This window comes from Schistocerca piceifrons, chromosome 10 (assembly GCF_021461385.2).
Source record: "Schistocerca piceifrons isolate TAMUIC-IGC-003096 chromosome 10, iqSchPice1.1, whole genome shotgun sequence".
In the NCBI taxonomy this organism is placed as follows: Eukaryota; Metazoa; Arthropoda; class Insecta; order Orthoptera; family Acrididae; genus Schistocerca; species Schistocerca piceifrons.
The window spans coordinates 24,410,935-24,435,298 of NC_060147.1; the positions used below are offsets into that span (position 1 = coordinate 24,410,935).

Sequence of the window (24,364 nt, forward strand, 5' to 3'; positions counted from 1 at the left end):
CTAATTGGCATATAAACTTGTATTACTGTAGTAGGTGTGGGCTTCGTATCTATCTTGGCCACAATAATGCATTCACTATGCTGTTTGTAGTAGCTTACCCACATTCCTATTTTCCTATTCATTATTAAACCTACTCCTGCATTACCCCTATTTGATTTTGTGTTCATAACCCTGTATTCACCTGACCAGAAGTCTTGTTCCTCCTGCCACCGAACTTCACTAATTCCCATTATATCCAACTTTAACCTATCCATTTCCCTTTTTAAATGTACTAACCTACCTGCCCGATTAAGGGATCGGGCATTCCATGCTCCGATCCGTAGAACGCCAGTTTTCTTTCTCCTGATAACGACATCCTCTTGAGTAGCCCCCGCCCGAAGATCCGAATGGGGGACTATTTTACCTCCGGAATATTTTACCCAAGAGGACGCCATCATCATCTAATCATACAGTAAAGCTGCATGCCCTCGGGAAAAATTAAGGTCGTAGTTTCCCCTTGCTTTCAGCCGTTCGCAGTACCAGCACAGCAAGGCCGTTTTGGTTATTGTTACAAGGCCAGATCAGTCAATCATCCAGACTGTTGCCCCTGCAACTACTGAAAAGGCTGCTGCTCCTCTTCAGGAACCACATGTTTGTCTGGCCTCTCAACAGATAACCCTCCGTTGTGGTTGTACCTACGGTATGGCTATCTGTATCGCTGAGGCACGCAAGCCTCCCCACCAACGGCAAGGTCCGTGGTTCATAGGGGGGGAGGGGGGGGGGAGGGGGGGGGGGCGGAAGCTGGTACACAGATTTTATATATAAAATCTACGACAGTACTCTAAAGAAACAATACTGAAAACTATGAGAGTCGAGTAAAAACTGCTCTTCGTTTGCGTGATGTTTCGCATTACAGTCATAGCGATAATTTTACATTCTATGGCTCTGTAATGCTTTGTCATGGAACTGGTACAATGTTGTCAAGGACTTTCACATTTCGCAGGTCTTTTAAAATTCTGTTTGACAATTTCTACCATCACAGCCATGATTTTTCCTTTCTGTAACTTACGTAATATTTAAAGCGATCCATCTATATTAAGTATTTTGTGGTTGGTGTCTTAAGTGTGCAGCAAATGTGGATGGGTTATAGTCATTTATTGTCATGTGGTCCTTTCCTTTCTGTTTGTCCAAAATAAAATTTTGGGCATTCTTCACAGGTAATTTTGTAGATTCCTAATTGCGAAAACAGTTCTCGTTTTTGTGGCATGTGTCTCAATAAACGTTGTAGATTTTTAGTGCTTCTGTAGCTGGTGTGTAATTTTGTATTCTTGAAACATCGAGTAATTTTGTTGGAAATAATACCTAGATATGGCCACACAAGAACTTTATTTTTCTGTGGTTCATTTGTGTCTCTAGTTAAAGTTATTTCATCTAAGGGACTGCCATTTACTTGAGTAGTTTTCTTTTTGAATAATGTGTCCACTAAATTTTTTTAGGATAATCATTGCTTACAGCTACATTTTGGGTAAGGTCTAGTTCTTCCTCTTTTTTTTCTCCTCCTTTTTCCAGTGGTAAGTTGTATAGTCAATGTAATCTAGAATGAAAATATTCGAGCTCGTGTGCTCTCAGGTGTCATGACTGGTTGTGGATAATTATGTATCATCACCGGTTTATGAAAAATACTGAATGTGTGTTCATATTTTTTTTCGAAATTTTTAAATCCAAAAAGTTTATGTTCATCTTTTTTTCTGTTCCCATAGTGAAATTAATTTTTGGATGCACACTATTGACTTGTGAATGCACGACATTACTCACATCTATTGTGCCATCAAACAGGATTAAAATGTCATCAGCATATGTATAGTAATAAAGGATTTTTTTGGCTCTTTCATTGCACTTGTTAAAAAATTTTTCTTCTAAAGTGTTAATGAAAATATTTTCGTAATTTTACAAATAAAGTGGTTTTGCTTATGATTGCAAAAATAATACAAATATAAGTAAAACGAGAAAGTAGGATCAATATAAGAGCAAAGGACAGTAATATTATATGTCAGATAAATAATAAGCTTCAAGAACATAATGCAACTAGTGTAAGGGGATATAGAGGGTGTTACAAAAAGGTACGGCCAAACTTCCAGGAAACATTCCTCACACACAAAGGAAGAAAATATGTTATGTGGACATGTGTCCGGAAACGCTTACTTTCCATGTTAGAGCTCATTTTATTACTTCTCTTCAAATCACAATCATGGAATGGAAACACACAGCAACAGAACGTACCAACGTGACTTCAAACACTTTGTTACAGGAAATGTTCAAAATGTCCTCCGTTAGCAAGGATACATGCATCCACCCTCCGTCGCATGGAATCCCTGATGCGCTGATGCAGCCCTGGAGAATGGCGTATTGTATCACAACCATCCACAATACGAGCATGAAGAGTCTCTACATTTGGTACTGGGGTTGCGTAGACAAGAGCTTTCAAATGCCCCCATAAATGAAAGTCAAGAGGGTTGAAGTCAAGAGAGCGTGGAGGCCACGGAATTGGTCCGCCTCTACCAATCCATCGGTCACCGAATCTGTTGTTGAGAAGTGTACGAACACTTCGACTGAAATGTGCAGGAGCTCCATCGTGCATGAACCACATGTTATGTTGTACTTGTAAAGGCACATGTTCTAGCAGCACAGGTAGAGTATCCCGTATGAAATCATGATAACGTGCTCCATTGAGTGTAGGTGGAAGAACATGGGGACCAATCAAGACATCACAACAATGCCTGCCCAAACGTTCACAGAAAATCTGTGTTGATGACGTGATTGCACAATTGCGTGCAGATTCTCGTCAGCCCACACATGTTGATTGTGATAATTTATAATTTGATCACGTTGGAATGACGAAACTAAAATGAGCTCTAACATGGAAATTAAGCGTTTCCGAACACATGTCCACATAACATCTTTTCTTTATTTGTGTGTGAGGAATGTTTCCTAAAAGTTTGGCCGTACCTTTTTGTAACACCCTGTACATTGATGATTATGTCGGAAGAAGACTACAACACGAAAGTATTACAATTTTTCGACCAAAATAATATCAAAATTATCGGCTGGGATCCAACCAACAAATTTAATGCACAGCTAAAGAAATCACTGAAAAGATGTAACGTCATATTAACAGAAAAAGATATAAAAGATCCCATAATAATGAATCTAACGTTACCATCATCCTGTGCCCAGCCAAAGATAAATAAAGAACAAATCCCAATTTGTCCTGTTGTTAACATAGTAAACAGCCCAGCACATGCAGCCAGTCAAAAACTCGAACATATATGTGAGAAAGAATACACTACAAAAAGTTGTTATGGTATTGTCAATAAAATTAAAAATATAAAAATACCAGAAAATGGAGCACTCCTATCATCTGATATATCTAACATGTATACAAGAATTCCAGTAACAGAAACTTTAGAAATCATTTAAAACTTTCTCGAATATAAGAAAATCATTCAAGTAGAAGTTTGTGAAATAACAGGACTTCTACAATTCATTATTTCGTACAATTGTTTCTCACTTCAGAACAAAATTTATCTCCAAAAAGATGGGGTAGCAATGGGCTCATGCCTAGCAGGTACATTCGCTGATATTTATGTTAACAATATAGGAGAATTTTTTTTTAACACGTTCGCTCAAAGCAGCCAAAATATCCTTTATTACTATACATATGTCAATGACATTTTAATCCTATTCAATGACAAAATAGATGAGAGTAACGACGTGCATTCACAATCCAACAGTTTGCATCAGAAAATTATTTCACTGTAGAAACAGAAAAAAACTGAAAAAGAAAAAAAAGAAAAAATTGAGAAAGAACTAGATATCCTCCAAAACGAAGTTATAAACAAAGGTTATCCTAAAAACTTACAAGGGAACATCCCCATCGCACCCCCCTCAGATTTAGTTATAAGTTGGCACAGTGGATAGGCCTTGAAAAACTGAACACAGATCAACCGAGAAAACAGGAAGAAGTTGTGTAGAACTATGAAAAAATAAGCAAAATATACAAACTGGGTCGTCCATGCCTAAGATGGGCAATATTAAGGCCAACATGAGCCAAGGAGCGCCGTGGTTAGCGTTAACAGCTGTGGAACGAGAGGTCTTTAGTTCGAATCTGCCCTCGGCTGAAAATTTCGCTTTCTTTATTTTCGCAAAGTTATGATCTGTCCGTTCGTTCATTGACGTCTCTGTTCACTGTAATAAGTTTAGTGTCCGTGTTTTGCGACAGCACCGCAAAACTGTGCAATTAGTTGACGAAAGGACGTGTCTCTCCAATGGGAACCGAAAACATTTGATCGCAAAGTCATAGGTCAACCGATTCCTCCACAGGAAAACACGTCTGATATATTCTATACGACACTGGTGACAGCATGTGCGTCACATGACAGGAATATGTTGTCGACCCACCTAACTAGTACACTTGGCGAATGGGTAAAAAGATTCTTCTACCTTGCCCGATTTAGGTTTTCTTGTGGATGTAATAATCACTCCAAAAAAAGTGATGAAAACATAAGGGTTTGTCACATAAACTGAAAATAAAAAGTTAAAATTTTCGGTCGAGGGAAGATTTGAACCAAAGACCTCTAGTTCCGCAGCTGTTCACGGTAACCACGGGACCACGGCTCTCCTCGTCTCACACTGCCCTTAATATTGCCTATATTGCACATGGACGACCCAGTTTGTATATTTTGCTTATTTTTTCATAGTTCCACACAACTTCTTCCTGTTTTCTCGATCGATCTGTGTTCAGTTTTTCAAGGCCTATCCACTGTGCCAACTTATAACTAAATCTGAGGGGGGTGCGATGGGGAGGTTCCCTTGTTAGTGGACACATTATTCAAAAAGAAAACTAGTCAAACACATACCAATCCCATAGATGAAATAACCTTAACCAGAGACACAAATGAACCACAGAAAAATAAAGTTCTTGTGTGGCCACATCTAGGTTTATTTCTGACAAAATTACTCGATGTTTCAACAATAGAAAATTATACACCAGCAACAGAAGCACTAACAATTTACAATGATTATTGAGACACATACCACAGAAACCAGAACAGTTTTCAAAATTAAGAATCTACAAAATTAACTGTGAAGAATGTCCAAAATTTTATACTGGACAGACAGGAAGGAAAGTTAGTACAAGATTTTAAAAACACACGACGATAACTCATTCACATTTGCTACACAGTTAATATACTAACCACAAAATTCTTAATCTACATGTGTCACTTCAAATGTTACATGGGTTACAGAAAGAAAAAATCATGGATGTAATGGTAGAAATTGAAATATATATCCATCCAGAAGATTAAGCAGAAACAATTTTAAATGAGCAAAAAGACCTGCGAAATGGGAAATTCCTAGACAACGGTGCTTCTACGATGAAGCATTACAGAACCATAGCGTGTAAAATTATCACCATACTCTTCAATAAATATGACTGTAATGAGAAATATCATGCAACCATAAAGCAGTTTTTACTTGACTCTCATAGTTTTCAGTACTGTTTCATTACAGTACTATGATAGGTTTTATATATAAGATCTGAGCAACAACTATTCTAAAGGATGTGCTCCCACAGTAAAAGAACAAATATTTAGAAGTTATTTTAAAGAAATTACATGCAGTCATATTCACACAAATGATGAACGGTAATTAAATATAATTGAGAACAGAAGCATATGCACGTTAATTAACAAATTTCTATGAAATAATTATAATCTTCGCAATGTTAAGTATGTTAAAACATTGACATCATAGGTAAGAGCTTTCCAATGCTCGAAAGTAACATGCTCCTAAAATAGAGTAAAACCACTCTAATTTCTTTTATGAGCATAACATGGAGTCACAGTAGCAATGACATACATGGCATAATTTACTGTTAAAAGATCACCTACAAATCAACTTACAATGTGCCTAGTATATCTACAGATGTGACTTGTTCCTAAACAAAAACCACAAATGTTACTAATGTATCTAATATATAATGCTTCTGTTTCAGATACTTAAAAATGGTGTAAGGCCGAAATTGTACAATAGTATATGAAATAAAGAGAATGGCAGTTGGAGCAATCACGAAATCATTCAAAAAATTCATCACAGCTGCAGACCCTACTGCACTGAAAAAATTAACTGCTCCTTACCTGTCTGTAAGGCCGAAATTGTACAATAGTATATGAAATAAAGAGAATGGCAGTTGGAGCAATCACGAAATCATTCAAAAAATTCATCACAGCTGCAGACCCTACTGCACTGAAAAAATTAACTGCTCCTTACCTGTCTGTAACACATCTGTGGATGTTCACGAGCATAGCAGAAAAGTATGTTGACCATGGCATCTTGTATCATCTGCTTACGGAAGAAGTCAACACCGGGGAATGTGCGCACAACATCCTGTCTGATAAGCGCTCGCAGCTCCTTGTCACAGAAGTACTGGTGCCATATACTCTGGAAACCGAGGGCCACAAGACTGGGATTAGTTTACAGTAAACATTAAAATTCTTATTATACCATACAGTGTGAGGTATGCTCAAGGTATAAATGTACAAATGTTGTGTCGAAACGTAACATTCCAATTAAAAACTCCGCTAACACACAATTCGAATATCCGCGGCTCCTTAGGTTGTATTGTGTGCAGATGATGTCAATTTGTTGACATCGATTGTAGGCAATTGGATGATAGTATAGTGGAGCCAGTGAGAATCGCTGAATCTAACGATTTCTTTTGGTGGAAGATACGAACTGGCTACAAGTGTTAATGATATGGAGAGACGGAAGAAAATTAGGTGTGCTGACTGACCAACTTGTGGTCTAGTCCAAGGCCTAGGCTAGGTTGGAATTTGAGAAATTTGATTACGATCTAATGAACCTCAACACGAAAATACGAGTCCCATAATAGAGTTATGAGATATACATTCATTTTTGCAATAATCTGCTTATTTATCTCCTTTTGTTCATCCAAAAGTCACAATGATACAGGAACTGTCATGGCAACACAATGAAACTCTAGGGCTCAGAATATAGATATAAATATAATACATAAGTGTGCTCTATAAGGATTTTCTGTAAATGCTTTTCTTTCGCTCTTTCCTTTGTTTCCAACTTCTCTCACTGACAGTGCTCCAGTCACATGTCTGACCGAAAATGGTATAGTTTTGCTTTTGTTCGCAAGTTTGAGCATGTACATAATGTCACCCGTTTTATTTTCTGTTGTCGGTTTGTTGTATATACCAACATCTAGTTGTATGACTTATTCACAACTTAGCCAAAAATTGTGATCATGTGGTTAAAATTTAACCTAATAGTACAAAATATCAGCTAACTTTATTTAAAAACATGTGAAATTATGAAAGAACATTGTGACGGGTTACCAAAAACCTACTCATTATTTGTTGTGTTCAGTTCCCACTGCTCATCATGTGAGTTATTACCAACATCAACACACAATGCAACATCTGCAAAAACTGTGGAAGCACTTCTCCCAAATATGCGTGTTCTTTCAGAGTAAGAAACATTAATTCTTGGAACACACATCTTGTAGTTTCTTGGACAGTTGTGAGCATCAGCAACTTAAGGGGTCAAATTTCTGATTATTTGGCAAAATACTCGCAGTCAAAACACAGTAATCCGTATTGTTCTGTTTCTCTTGCTACAACAAAGGGCTAATCTTATGCCACATGCACTGATAAATATGGAACATGACATTGGCCTGTGGCCTAATTGTGAATTGGAGTTTTCATTGTACAAAGGGTCGTATCACAGATATGTTGGACATCATTCACAAGGAATTGTGAAGAAGTTCTTAAATTTTTCCTTCTGTGATTTGGAATGGTTAATGACAAACTAGCTCTAGGTATGTGTCAGGCATTTCTTTAGTAATTACTTCCTGTTACAAAAAACAGAGAGAGAGAGAGAGAGAGAGAGAGAGAGAGAGAGAGAGAGAGAGAGAGAGAGCTGATAATGCTCTTACTTGTACTGGGAATGGCATACCATTTGCAAATATAATAAAGATATTTAACCATACTTATCTTACTTAAATGTGTCTAATAAATATTTAAGTTCGAGTTTCCACCCACAACTTCTTTTTTACCCTCTGAAAGCATGTGTTTTCATAAGGTGCAGTGCAGATACTGTTGTAGCCGGAGGCAATTAAATTCAGAATGTCTTCTGTGAAGTTTGGAGAGTAGAAGTGAGGTATTCACAGAAGTGAAGTTGTGAGGGCGAGCTGCAGGTCATGCTCAGATAGCTCACTCAGTAAGAGCATTCTCCATGAACGGCAAGATTCTCGGTTCGAGTTCCAGTATGGCACACAGTTTTAATCTGCCAGGAAGTTTCAAAATGTGCTCTCTCTGCTGCAGAGTGCAAAATTTGTTCAGGACATATGAAGTGGCCATACGTAGTGCTTCATCTTTTACTGCAAATTATATAGGGTTATGTGACACAATCTATAACCACATAGCAGTTTTCAGCTGATACTTTAACTGAGCGAGGTGGTGCAGTGGCTAGCACACTGGACTCGCATTCGGGAGGACGACGGTTCAATCCCGCATCGGGCCATCCTTATTTAGGTTTTCCGTGATTTCCCTAAATCGCTCCAGGCAAATGCCGGGATGTTTCCTTTGAAAGGGCACGGCCGACTTCCTTCCCCGTCCTTCCCTAATCTGATGAGACCGATGACCTCGCTGTCTGGTCTCCTTCCCCAAACAACCAACCAACCAGCTGATACTTTCAAAAATTAAGAGTTAAGCCTCGGACACTGGAAGGACACATTATTTACAAACACATTGTTCACCATATACTGCTTAAGAATTATGCTTTCTAAGAATGCTAACTGGTTACTATTAAAAGTGGACTGTCGTGTTTGGGTCATGAAGAAAGCAAAAGAATTATGCTATACACATCAACCACTTTAAAAAAAATTAATATTGCAGTCTCAGCTAACACAAATGGTATCATTACCAGATTTGACTTTGTAGGATGTCACGAACAGATGATGCGCTTAACAAAAATAGAAGTGGCAGATCTGTAAAATAATACAAAGCTCAACTACAAAATCAAACTAACTTCTACAGACTGCACCATGTACTTTAATACTTCACATAGCAACTCCACAATTTTTGACTGGACAGGCCAAGAGGGGCGCTCACAATGTGCTCCCAGCAGTTAACAGATTTGTACAATTAACTATGAAGTCAGTAGCCCCCAAACCACCAAATAACATTAATGTTTGGTGCAAGCAAGCTGGACAACCACTAAAAGTGGGTAAATGACACCTGCCACAGATGTGATCCTCAAATAGACAAGCAGGTCACTGGAAGTCTGTGTACACCAGACACCCAGTATGAACCAAAGCTTAAATGAAATTGGAGACAGGATGTGGGAACACACACGCAGATGGATGGGGGGAGAGGGAGGGGGTAGAGACCATAAAAAACTTCAAAGATTTTGTTACAGCAACTGCATTATTCATTTAACAACTTGCAATGGTATAGAATTCAGCCGAGTTAAATTTCGGCATATTCTCATACACAGTAGGGGTGCGAAAAATCTCTAGATTAGTACTTGTTCCATAGATCATGAATACGACACTTCGTAATGATGTGGAACGTGTCATGTTAATAAAAGGTGTCTATACAAGATATTACATTACACAAGATATTACATTACACAAAATATTCTTAATTTTTTAATTAATTTTTTTTGGGTGGGGGTGGGGGGTAGGGAAAACATTTTTGGAGGTGCTGGGTATCAATCCCAGTACCTCTGGCATGCTAAGCGAGTGCTCTACCACCTGAGCTACGCTCCCCTCTGCATCCTTGTAGTCTATAAATGTGTAAGTCTGGGTACAACTAATTTTATTATAATTTTAATTACAATGAAATGTGACAAGTAGTCCAAAAAACTTATTTACAAATCAATGATATCCTATGTCTGTTCTAATATTTGTTTTGTATTGTCATTATTTGTTCGAGGTACTCCTTAAATGATGTGTGGCAGATCGAGTTCCGTCAGCAGACATCCCTACATCTCAGTGAGTGCTGCATGGAGCTACCAAAGCAGTATGGAGTGGCAAGAAGGACCTCAGAGTAGTCTATTCCTATGCAAAACCATGGATGAGAAAGATACAACGTTAACGAAGAAAAAAAATTAAATTAATCATGCAAGACCTAAGTCAGTATGAGCTTAGCTACTGCTCAAACCAGATGTTTGTGCTCACATATATGTATTAAAGGTTCATTAATATTTGGAAACAGAAGCACTATTAATTCAGTAATAGTTAGAAGATGAGAAAACATTAAATCATTATTTAAAAAAGGTAAATTTCACAACTGAAAAGGTTGAAAAGCAATGCTGCAGCAGACAGAGAGACATAAGAAAAGAAAGGAGGAAATGTTTGACTTTTATAGATATTAGATGTTTGCTGGTTTTGAAAATTTGGAAAGGAGAAGAGTGATATCAAAAACAAATACTCACTACATAGTTTCGACCCAAATGATCAGAAACACCTTTCTAAATGATGTACTTCTTTTAATTAGTACAAATTTTAACTCTTCAAGTGTTTTGCAATTGTCCTATGCCCTTTTTATAACTTTCTTTTTGGACATATCACCTGGTATAAGTAGTCCAATGTGTCAATGGCATCATTTGTATAACCTGAGGCTGACACTTTCAAGACGGACACTGCAATCACTAAAGGTGCATTTAAACAAGCCATATTTTTCTGTGATATTTGGCCACAATAGAGTTGCTGCCAACACTACTGCAATGTGACTGCTACAGACGGCAATTTTGTGATATGGTCGGGCAACATTGGTGATGTTGACAAACTTGTTCCAGTCTAGGATAATACTGGGTTATTGGGGAGGAGAGGGGGCACTCCTTTGTAGCTGATTTTTGGGAGCAGTGGGAGGATCAGCTACAAAAGAGAGCCTCCATCATCACATACTTTCACCCTGGACTGGAACAATGGAACTACATCATTCTCTAGTACTCTGATGATCTCTCATTGAGCCCCGAAATGAGGAACATTCTACTCAAGATATTTCCCACCTCTCCCAAAGTGTTGTTCTTTTGTCCAGCCAACCTACACAACATCTTAGTCCATCCCTACACCACTCCCACTCCCAACCCCTTGCTGCATGGATCACATCCCTGAGGTAGATGAAAGGGGGCAAGAGCTGCCCAATCCATCCACCTAGCACTTCCCACTCCAATCCTGTCACCAGCATATCCTACCCCATCAGAGGCTGGGCCATCTGTGAAAGTAGCCATATCACATACCAATGGTGTTGCAAACACTGCACAGCTTTTTATGTCAGTACAACTACTGAACCAGCTGTGCACAACAATGAATGACCACTGCCAACTGTTTCCGAGAACAGAGTTGATTACCCAGTGGTACAACATGAAGATCAATTTCAATGGCTGCTTCACAGCCCAGGACATCAGGATCCTTCCTGTAACACCAGCTTCTCCAAACTATGAAGATGGGAATTACCCTTGCGACACATCATCTGCTTCCATAATCGTCCTGGCCTCAACCTAAGGTAATTACAGTCTCAACACTCTCCACCCAAGAGTTTGCCATTCTTCTGTCCTGTCACCCTCTCCTAACACACTTCCCAATGTTGCCTTCTGCATGCACCAATCCCCACCGGCCACAACAATCTAGCATTACATACCTAGGCCATATACTTGGCACTATCTCCATCCCACATTCCTGGTTGGCAAAGCAGCTGCCTCCTTCCGGCCATCCCAACTCCTCTCCCAGGTACCTACCCCCCTCCCCCCCCCCCTCTCTCTCTCTCTCTCTCTCTCTCTCTCTCTCTCTCTCTCTCTCTCTCTCAACCCCCCCCCCCCCCCCCCCAGAACTGGCACCATCTAGGGGCACAGGCAGGTGTGTACATATTCTACTCAAGCTCAAGAAAGGATAACTCCAAAAGTTATCAAGTTTTCTTTCTTTTGTGTAAGCCTATTGAAGTGATCTCTTCAAATCCAAAAGTATTTACATTACGAGAACTTTCCAAAATCTGCCTTAATAAAATCCTTCAGTCCATTTACAAAAATATTCTTTACTTCTGGTACCAAAAGGCTCACTGATGAATAATGCCCTTTAAATGAGGTACATTACACTTCTGTACAAATCACGAGTAGCTAAAAACTGAAGGGTGATTGCCAATCGGGTTGTGACTGGTATGTACTCTTCCATATTTCTGTAATATTTAGAAATTCTCACACTGATTGATGTACAAGATTTTTGAAATCATGTTTCAACATTCTGGTAAAATTCTGGAAAAGGTACATATGCAGCATCAATTCACGAGTTGATTTTCTGAAGCTTTCCACTTACTTAAAAAAGGACCCAAATTTTCTTATTCATTCTAAAGCTATTTCTTATGTGATGTAAAAACAGAAGATCACACTAACTTCCACTAACTCACATTCATCAATTTTGTGGCATTAGTGTGGCCCCATGTAAACTTGCCTGACAATTGTGTCTGATGATGATACAGTATGAGTGGCAGTCAAATGAAAACTGATTACCCACCACAACAGGACCACAGAATGGTTCCATTCAAAACTAATCACCACACACATTAAGGCATTTATACCACTGGGAAACAAGACGATCGATTCCCGTTTTGCAGAACGTGAGTAGCCACTGACAGATCCACAACTGCAACTGCCCTTGCACTTCCTCACCTCAATGAAACTGACGCCTACTGTGTCTTTCTTTAGGTCGTCAAAGATACGAAAATCACACGGCAAAAGATCTGAGCTGTATGAAGGATGTTGCAATGCTCCCCAACCAAATAGCTGAAGTTCAGCCTTCGTCTGATTGGCAGTTTGTGGATGGGTGTTATTGCACAACAGGACGATTCTGCACAACAGCATTACAACAACATATGGTAAAGCCAACAGTGGGAACACCTCACGTCTTCCCCACCAAAGAAATCCAAAGATGTCTGCACAAGTCACGACATCCTCCTTCGAATGCAGGGACCCTCTGTTTGTAGAGGCCCCAAAGTGTCAAATCACAATCAATGCATAGCACTATAAAGACAATTTGCAGAAACTGTGATACACCATAAAGTCGAAAGGCCAAGGAATATTGTCTGGTGGAAGCACCCTGTTACATAATAGCACATGCCCCCACATTGCCAACTGGACAAAAGCTACAAATCAGCAATTTGGCTGGGAAACATAGCAACATCTACAAAACATCCTCCATGCAACTCAGATCCATCACCATGTGATTTTCAAATACTTCATGATCTCAAGAATGACATCTGTGAACACCAGTTTCAGTCAGACGAGGAAGTGGAAAGGTGCAAGAGTGGGAGTGGTTGCAGATCTGTCAGCAGTCGGCTTTGTTCTAAGAAATAGGAAATGATCATCTCATCTGCCAGTGGGAGAAATGTCTTCACACGTTCGGTGATTCCTTTTGTATAGAACTATTCCAAGATCCTTCTTGTTGTGACCATTGCTCGGTTTTCATCTGACTGCCCCTTATGCAGGGATCACCAATTTAGTATTGGAGGGCAGCATGGAGGGTAAAAATCATAGAGGGAGACCAAGAGATGAATACACAAAACAGATACAGAAGAATGTATGTTGCAGTGGGTACTGGGAGATGAAGAAGCTTGCACAGGATAGAGTAGCATGGAGAGCTGCATCAAACCAGTCTCTGGACTGAAGATCACAACAACAACAGCCCCTTATGCAAGTGGTTGCAATTCATGGAGCCACATTGTCACTGGATAACACTGCCTGGATATACTGTCAGCAAAATGCAGCTTTTATGGCCAGTGTAAATATACCTTGAGACAGTATAGCTAATGTGTACACACTAATCACTTTCCTCCACGTGCAGAAAAAGAACTGGTATAAGCATATGAGGTTAATACATAACGAAATAACTTCCATCGTACCCAAGTGAGCTGTTGAGAGTAAATACTACAGGGAAAGTCAGAGATTGCAACGCAATCGAGAAATAATTGATGATGTCCGTATACGTTTTACTGCGAGACAAATAAGTCGACACAGGAGACAAAGTCTCAGTGAGCTGCACCCAAACTCGTCAGAAAACTAACGGGGGAGGCAGCGAAAAAAAGTTGTACACCATTACGCATTTCAGCACTTATACCTCGGAGCTCTGAGACAGTGGGTCGTCGCGAACGAGCAGGTCGTTGTCCTTCCAGGGGTCGGCGGCCAGCTTGGCACAGAGGCGCGCGTAGTGCTGGCGCGAGCGCCGGAGCTCCCCCAGCCAGGCCTCCCCGTGCGGCGGGGCGCCGCCGGTCGGCAGCACGCCGAGCAGCGCCCGCCAGCAGACGCTGCGGAAGCGCGAGGCGCGCAGGGAGCCCAGCACCGCGCGCCGCCGCAGCTCCTCCAGGCCCGGGTCGTCCCGGTGGCACAGTGCCGCCCATTCCTCCCTGCGGACACGCCGCACCATGGTACAGTATGTCACTCCAACCCCCGGATCGCTCCAGTCGAACAAAATACGAGCTTACCAAGTACTGTACCAGTTTTGTGATTGCACTCAGGACTTGGAAACACTTAGGATTTAACACATCATTCTGAAAAGCCCAATATAGATAAGGTAAGTTCTGGAGTACTCCACAGAGTGTTATAGAGCTACTATACTATGTACGATATAAACAGAGTACATCTTAAGTTAGGGGATAAACGTCAAGAGGGTGATTCCAGAAAAGAAAAGAAGGAAGATAGTTTTTATGTCCACAATTAAGTTTGCAAGAAAGCAATTAAAACTGATATATTTCAAAGCATTACCTTACAGGTGGCCTTCCAATGATACTTTACAAAACACCAGCATTTTCCCCACGGCTTCCCCCACAACACACACATTTAACGCCCCTCAGTTTTTATTTAATTAATTCATATTTGACAATAGTGATGGCACTGATGAACAACATTATTCCTTGTGTTGCAAGCTGCACAATTTCAGTCATATCAAACCACAATGGTCTGTTTTTCATTCCAGAAGGAAGCACAGATGGTTATCACCTGTGGACGAGGCAGTGAAGACGATCGAGAGGCCTCGTGAAGCTACAGAGCCACTCAGTTTGACAGGCAGCACCACAACTCTCAAAATCTTTGCAACAATTTTTCGACATTTGTGAAAGTATGGAACAACCTGGGAGTCTGCATTCACACACCACTTCTGGAATGACAGATTCTACAGGGCATTGAGACCAGCTCCAGTACAACCTTCCGGTGCAGGACCTATTGGCACAGAGTAAACCAAAGGATGGTTTTATGTATGTTGTGTGAAAACTAATATTGCCTCTCTCACCTGCAATGTGGGCAGGGATTATCGGCAGTGGCTTTTCCTCCACGAGAAAGCTGTATTTCTTGTTGTTGCATTAAAACCACCATCATCGGTGTTTCACAATAAAGTGACTTTTGGTAGAGATGGCTTCATAAATCTTGACAAACTGGGCTACAAAAAGTCCTCAGGCAACAGCTGTATTGGCAAATCAGTAGTGATAAAACATTAATGTTAGGGGTCACAGATTATTGGCAAACCTATTTGGACCATTTGTTTCACCACAATGCCTTGTGGACATATGCATGAGTACCTGCCTCTTTCACTGGATAATGTGCTTTTGACAATATGGCATGGAACATTAAGTCACTTCTGTATCACTGTCAAGAGCTCAGCATCATCTCCTTATGTCGTCCATCTTAGACTTTGGTTTAAAAATTGCAACTGTTTATGACATAAGAAAATGAACTGAAACAATTATCTTTGTCAGTCACTTTTTTCCCCCCCCAGTTCATGTTTTGAGGACTTACAGCCCGACACGCCAAGGGACCACTGGATCGAATTTCATTTGCTGGATTCCGTCAGTTGTCTGTTTTGAACATCATTTCAAAGATATTCTAGCAAAAAGAATCCTCAAGTTTGTTACAAAGATACATTTTCATCATCAGATGGCACAGAAATATGAAACAGTGACACAAACAGTCCAGACATTGCACCGATGAAATATTTCTATGATGAGGTCACGAAAATAATCAGACAGAACGTGAGACACAGTTCTATCAAATAATGAAAGACTTTTCTCAATACTGCAGTAATGGATGGGGAGGGGGGAATTGATTACTGTAGTGGAGCACGATAAAAGGTACACCGGTCCATTACAATCTACCTGACATAACAGTGCCGAATAAAGCTTCGCTACATGGTTGGCAAAGATACTCCACATGCCAATGGTTGCTTGGGGACAGAACCCTGTGGGAGGAAACAAACTCATCATGCAAGTCAATTTACGCAACACAGAGTCCAAAATCCAAGCGAGATGAACAAGGGACGAACTCGACACGGAGCTGGCGTGGACAGCTAGCGGCTAAACACATCTGCTAGTGTGTCTGTCCATACTCCAAGTTGCATGCTCCTTCCATGGCAGCTTTCCACACTATCCCACTGTATTACCCACCCCAGCTTGTCCGCCTCAACCATGATGTTTGCTGGTTGGGATTCTAAAAATAGGTCCTCATTTGTGGGACATTCTGATGCGACAGTAACTCAATGTCAGACTGCACAGGAACATAAGCACAGACATATTCATCATCAAGATTCTTGTCAACAACATCTCACCATCATAACAGAGAATTGCTGAATTGTGCACCAAGCGTATAACATCATCATATCTGCACCTGCCATAAGTGAATAGGTAAAGGACTCCCTGTGACATTCTAAGTCATTCCACACCACTGGCAGAGGCTAGCAGCAGCCAGAGTAGGGGAATATCATGCCACACTTAGGTGTCAGCACCACAACACGAATGACTGCATTTGGTGTGATGCCACAACCAGGAAGCACGGTCTGCTGGCGAGCGTGTTCTTGCATTCAGCAATGAATTGCAGCTCTGAAGTATCCCTGATGACCACTGCCACCGAGCATGGCAACAACCCATGGACAGGTCACTTTCTTCCGATGTTTTGGAAGGGCACAGCAGCGTTACACCTGGCATCACGGCACGGGCAGCCACTGGGCATGACTTCAGGTAACGATTGGTGAATGACTGAGGGAACTCTGAAGGCACAACAGTGTGTCACGGACATCCTTCTTCTTCACAAGTTACCTCTCATGTGACAGCATTGTAGTGACGTTTTTCAACACAACAATGCACACCCTCACATAGCACCTGTCTCTATGAACTACCTGCGCAATGCTGATTTACCTTGTGGTTAGAAGGATCCTCACATCTGTCCTGATAGAATACATGTGGAACAAGCTAAGATGTCAACTCCATCCCAGTGCCAGTATCCACGATATTAAGAACCTGTTATAGCAGCTGTGGGCTAACTTACCGCACAAGAAGCTACAACAGCTTTATAACATCCTTTCCAACTGAATTAGTACATTCTTCTACTGCAGGTGGGGGTACAACATTACACTGGTAAGTGGGTTCATACTTTTTAAGTTCTTAGTAAATTAGACTAGAGTGAAACACCACCATACAGCCTCTCAGCCCACAAAGTTCCATATAATTTCCTCCTCCCTTTCTGGGTGTTTCACTTTTTTGTCAGGCGTTGTATTTTCAGGTTGATTGGCTATTTCCATAGCATCTGTAGCAGAGTCAGTACCTAAAACTAGCTAGGCATTGTCTGAGGAATTAGTTAGAGCAGTTTTCATTCTTTCTTTTTTAACTTTCATTCCCCATTTTCCTTTTATTCGTGAAGATGTCAATAATTTTATCTTTTCCTTCCTTAAGAAGGCACATTGTGTGCTATTGGATTTTAAGTCCTTGCAGATACTCTGAAGCAGACAGGATGTTTTGATCAAGGGTGATCCTGTGGTTGCATTTACAGAAACAGAAATTTGAATTAGTGCAGATTACCTAATTCTGCATCAAAGCATCAAGTCTTAGATCTATATCTGTATTTCATAAGCAACCACACAGTGCATGGCAGAGGATGCATTGTGTACCACAAATACTCATTTTTAGACAACATCGTCGTGTGGAGATAACAGCGATTAATTTACTTATAATCAATTATTCAAAATGACAGTCACAATCACATTATTTATTTTGGCGCCAACCGGTTTCAACCCGCGATGGGGTCATCTTCTGGGCAGTTTTCACCATTTTCTCGCTCGCTGGAGTCATCACCCTGCCCGTGCACGGTCGGTAACTATAGTAACTCCAGCGAGCGACCAAATGGTGTAAATTGCCGTGAAGATGACCCCATTGTGGGTTGAAACTGGTTGGCGGCAAAGTAAATAATGTGATTGTGACCGTCATTTTGAATAATTTATTACAAATACTCATGTTCCCTGTTTCTGTTCGTCTGGCAGAAGGTACAAGTCCCCATTATGTCTGATTTTACCATTAAGGCTATGTGATATGTACTTGTGCATCTGAGAAAGTAATTTCCCTGTCACCTAACATTCATTGTAGCTTGTGAAAATGTTGTCTCTCTGCACTACACAATGCATTTTCTCATAGTGTCTCAGGCCACAGCATACAGCCTCATGTCACAGTTACTTAACATTTCCTCTTATTTTTGAATGAAGAAACATGTCAAGTTGCACAGCCCCTCTTTCAATTTAACTATTACTTTCATTAATCCAACTTGATAAAGTCTCAGACTGTCAAACTGTAGTCACCAGTTGGTCAAATGAGGGTTTCCAAGTGACCTCTTCTTTGCATTGACAGTATTACCTCAGGACTGTTATAATAAATCTAACTGTAGCGTCTGTCTCTCTCCCCCCCCCCCCCCCCCAATGCAATTCAGAGGCAAGCTGCTAGATTTGTCAACATGCAAGTATCGCAGAAATGCTCCACGAGCTCACATGGTAATCCATGGAGGGAAGACAATGTTCTTTTCACGAAACTATTGAGAAATTTTAAAGAACTGACATTTGCGACAGACTGTAGAAGGCTCCACCTACTTACATCTTGCTTAAGGATTGCTAAGACAGAAGAGGAGAAATCAAGGTTCATATGAAAGCATATATCGTCAGGCACTTTTCTCTCACTCAAGTTCCATATGGGATATGAAAAGGAGAGATTAATAGTGGTACCGGATACCCCCCACCATGCACCCTATGGCTTGCGGCTTGTGGAATATGCATGTAAAAAAGCAAATTGAAATTATTTCAATTTATATTTATTCTGCCAGGTAATTTATGCGATCTGTGAATAGTAGCTGTCATGTCAAACATTACGAACGGTACGACGTGGTTTTCAATAGGGTGTGTGATCACCATGGACGGCAATGCCTGCTCTACGATGTGCTCCTTTGCTGCCCACAAGGTTGTTAAGGAATTCTTTGATACAATATTCCACTCCTTCTCCAGCATGGTCAACAACTGCTGGTTAGTCACTGGTGCATACGGATGATGCAATGGGTCTCACCAACACATCCCATTGTGCTTGGTGGGATTTAAGTTGGGGAACAGGCAGGCCACTCCATAAGCTGAATATTCTCTAATTCCAAGAGCTTCTCCAACTGTGCTGTTGGATGCAGCTGCACACTGGCATCCATGAAAGTTAAGTCAGAGCTAAACACAGTCTTGAGAAGACGCACATGGGGGAAGAGTACAGTGTCATAATGTTGACCAGAGTGCCTACTGCATTCAAATATTTGGAGGTCAATATGCCCATAAAAACGATCAAGTTCGATAATGTTCTTCGGTGCATTACATACCCTCATATCAAGAGAGGTTGGAACATGTAATTCATTCCGGAACATTGTCAAATATGACCTTTATGATGGTCCAGGTGTTAACAGTTTGCGGAGCCATAATGTTGCACGAGCCAACTGACCTTCACATCTATAAAAACAGTACACTCACAGGTCAACGTTACTGTAACACTGTACTCCTTCCATAAGTGTGTCTTTTCAGGTGTGTATTTGGGATCAATTTCATTTTTATGCATGAAAATGCACAACCATCAAGATGGAGGACCTTTTTGGACAAGAGGACATTCAGTAAATGGACGGGCCTGCCTGTTCTCCAAAAAAATTAAATACCAACAAGACTTGTGGGTTGTGTTGGGGAGACATACTATAGCACATCCATATGCACCAGTAGTTGTCAACTGTGCTGCTGAAGGAGTGGAACACTAGAGTGCGCTACTGAAATCGTAACACGATAATGTGTGTTTCTCTGTGTAGCTTGGCCAGTCTGGCACATACTGCTCTCTTTTGATGCCGATTGTTGGTTGCTGCGAGCAGGAACACATGAATGTAAAAAAATATTTAGGGCTTCTATCACTTTTGGAGAGTACACAGTTCAGTTTTTGTTTCTCCTAATAAATATGGAAGAACTACAACAAATCAACTTTTTCCGCGTACATGCGAGGTTTCTAGCCACATCTGAATGATAAAATAGTGTTTCCTTCATTCAGCTTTCTTCTAGTTTCCGATCCTACCCCAAGCATTGCAATGGTGTCATTTTGGTATTTTGAAAATGGAAGACTTTGAGACAATTCAATGCCCTACATTGTCCGCTTGGCACTGACTATTCATTACATTTCAAAGATTTGGACAACAAATCTACTGTAACTATAAATGATCTGGAATTCACAGCAAACAATAGCGAGCCTGAGACTTCTAGAGAGACTACACGTGATTCAAATAATGTTTTGGAGGATGATAACGAATTTGTTGTTATGTACCAGTACTACAAGCTTCAGAAAAACAGCCAAAGATACAGAAAAATTGATGATTTGGAAAAAGGAAAGTGCTTTGTTCAAATCAGCAACTCAATGAAAGTTTGCAATATTTAGCAGTTGCCTTTGCAGGATCACCAAGTGTTGACAAGGAAGATAAAACTGCATTTTCTTTATAATTTCTTGGTATATGTTGCTAACAGTATCTGCCTTTGCGCTGGTTCCAGAGTAATGTGGAATCCAATTATGTTTTCAACCTGGAAGACGAAATATGAAGAATGTGGTGTTGTTGTTGTTGTTGTTGTTGTTGCGGTCTTCAGTCCTGAGACTGCTTTGATGCAGCTCTCCATGCTACCCTATCCTGTGCAAGCTTCTTCATCTCCCAGTACCTACTGCAACCTACATCGTTCTGAATCTGTTTAGTGTATTCATCTCTTGGTCTCCCTCTACAATTTTTACCCTCCATGCTGCCCTCCAGTACTAAATTGGTGATCCCTTGATGCCTCAGAACATGCCCTACCAACCGATCCCTTCTTCTAGTCAAGTTGTGCCACAAGCTCCTCTTCTCCCCAATTCTATTCAGTGCCTCCTCATTAGTTATGTGATCTACCCATCTAATCTTCAGCATTCTTCTGTAGAACCACATTTCAAAAGCTTCTATTCTCTTCTTGTCTAAACTATTTATCGTCCACGTTTCACTTCCATACATGGCTACACTCCATACAAATACTTTCAGAAACGACTTCCTGACACTTAAAACTATACTCGATGTTAACAAATTTCTCTTCTTCAGAAATGCTTTCCTTGCTATTGCCAGTCTACATTTTATATCCTCTCTACTTCGACCCATCATCAGTTATTTTGCTCCCAAAATAGCAAATCTCCTTTACTACTTTAAGTGTCTCATTTCCTAATCTAATTCCCTCAGCATCACCTGACTTAATTAGACTACATTCTATTATCCTCGTTTTGCTTTTGTTGATGTTCTTCTTATATCCTCCTTTCAAGACAATGTCCATTCCGTTCAACTACTCTTCCAAGTCCTTTGCTGTCTCTGACAGAATTACAATGTCATCGGCGAACCTCAAAGTTTTTATTTCTTCTCCATGGATTTTAATACCTACTCCGAATTTTTCTTTTGTTTCCTTTACTGCTTGCTCAATATATACACTGAACAGCATCGGAGAGAGGCTACAACGCTGTCTCACTCCCTTCCCAACCACTGCTTCCCTTTCATGCCCCACGACTCTTATAACTGCCATCTGATTTCTGTACAAATTGTAAATAGCCTTTCGCACCCTGTATTTTACCCCTGCCACATTCAGAATTTGAAAGAGAGTATTCCAATCAACATTGACAAAAGCTTTCTCTAAGTCTACAAATGCTAGAAACGTAGGTTTGCCGTTCCTTAATCTTTCTTCTAAGATAAGTCGTAGGGTCAGTACTGCCTGACGTGTTCCAACATTTCTACGGAATCCAAACTGATCTTCCCCGAGGTCGGCTTCTACCAGTTTTTCCATTTGTCTGTAAAGAATTCGCATTTGTATTTCGCAGCTGTGACTTATTAAACTGATAGTTCGGTAATTTTCACATCTGTCAACACCTGCTTTCTTTGGGATTGGAATTATTATATTCTTCTTGAAGTCTGAGGGAATTTCGCCTGTCCCATACATCTCGCTCACCAGATGGTAGAGTTTTGTCAGGACTGGCTCTCCCAAGGCTGTCAGTAGTTCTAATGGAATGTTGTCTACTCCCGGGGCCTTGTTTCGACTTAGGTCTTTCAGAGCTCTGTCAAACTCTTCACGCAGTATCGTATCTCCCATTTCATCTTCATCTACCTCCTCTTCCATTTCCGTAATATTGTCCTCAGGAACATTGCCCCTGTATAGACCCACCATATACTCCTTCCACCTTTCTGCTTTCCCTTCTTTGCTTAGAACTGGGATTCCATCTGAGCTCTTGGTATTCATGCAAGTGGTTTTCTTTTCTCCAAAGGTCTCCTTAATTTTGCTGTAGGCAGTATCTATCTTACCCCTCATGAGATAAGCCGCTACACCCTTACATTTCTCCTCTAGCTATCCCTGCTTAGCCATTTTACACTTCCTGTCGATCTCATTTTTGAGACATTTGTATTCCTTTTTGCCTGCTTCACTTGCTGCATTTTTGGATTTTCTTCTTACATCAATTAAATTCAGTATCTTTTCTGTTACTCAAGGATTTCTACTAGCCCTCGTCTTTTTACCTATTTGATCCTCTGCTGCCTTCAGTACTTCATCCCTCAGAGCTACCCATTCGTCTTCTATTGTATTTCTTTCCCCCATTCCTGTCAATTGTTCCCTTATGCTCTCCCTGAAACTCTGTACAACCTCTGGTTCTTTCAGTTTATCCAGGTCCCATCTCCTTAAATTCCCACTTTTTTGTAGTTTCTTCAGTTTTAGTCTACAGTTCATAACCAATAGATTGTGGTCAGAGTCCACATCTGCCCCTGGAAATGTCTTACATTTTAAAACTTGGTTCCTAAATCTCTGTCTTACCATTATATAATCTATTTGATACCTTTTAGTATCTCCAGGGTTCTTCCATGTATACAACCTTTTTTCATGATTCTTAAACCAAGTATTAGCTGTGATTAAGTTATGCTCTGCACAAAATTCTATCAGGCGGCTTCGTCTTTCATTTCTTAGCCCCAATCCATATTCTCCTGCTACATTTCCTTCTCTTCCTTTTTCTTCTGTCGAATTCCAGTCACCCATGACTATTAAATTTTCGTCTCCCTTCACTACCTGAATAATTTCTTTTATCTCATCATACATTTCATCAATTTCTTCATCGTCTGCAGAGCTAGTTGGCGTATAAACTTTTATTACTGTAGTAGGCATGGTCTTCACGTCTATCTTGGCCACAATACTGCGTTCGCTATGCCGTTTGTAGTAGCTTACCCGCACTCCTATTTTTTTATTCATTTTTAAACCTACTCCTGCATTACCCCTATTTGATTTTGTATTTATAACCCTGTATTCACCTGACCAAAGGTCTTGTTCCTCCTGCCACCGAACGTTACTAATTCCCACTATATCTAACTTTAACCTATCCATTGCCCTTTTTAAATTTTCTAACCTACCTGCCCGATTAAGAGATCTGACATTCCACACTCCGACCTGTAGAACGCCAGTTTTCTTTCTCCTGATAACGACATCCTCTTGAGTAGTCCCCGCCCGGAGTTCCGAATGGGGGACTATTTTACCTCCGTAATATTTTACCCAAGAGGTAAAGCTGCATGCCCTCGGGAAAAATTATGGCTGTAGTTTCCCCTTGCTTTCAGCCGTTCGCAGTACCACAACAGCAAGGCCGTTTTGGTTAGTGTTACAGGGCCAGATCAGTCAATCATCCAGACTGTTACCCCTGCAACTACTGAAAAGGCTGCTGCCCCTCTACAGGAACCACACGTTTGTCTGGTCTCTCAACAGATACCCCTCCTTTGTGGTTGCACCTACGGTACGGCTATCTGTATCGTTGAGGCACGCAAGCCTCCCCACCAATGGCAAGGTCCATGGTTATGCAACTCAAATAATCTACCTCTCCTGAAGATGAACATTGTCTTATTTATTAGTTAATTTTTTGGACACTCATTCAAATGATGTCGATGTTGCATTAGAAACTATGGAAACATCAGAAGAAATAGG

General features: G+C 40.6%; 1 protein-coding gene across 1 annotated transcript in view; it reads right to left on the reverse strand.

Moving 5' to 3' along the window:
• LOC124718648 (TBC1 domain family member 5) overlaps positions 1-24,364 on the reverse strand; it is a 174,953-nt gene that overhangs the window by 140,940 nt on the left and 9,649 nt on the right. Inside the window, exons 3-4 of the mRNA XM_047244277.1 lie at positions 14,180-14,465; positions 6,310-6,480 (exon numbers count right to left, since the gene is read on the reverse strand). Of these exons, the coding sequence (XP_047100233.1) occupies positions 6,310-6,480; positions 14,180-14,465 (457 nt within the window). The remainder of the gene's footprint in view (positions 1-6,309; positions 6,481-14,179; positions 14,466-24,364) is intronic.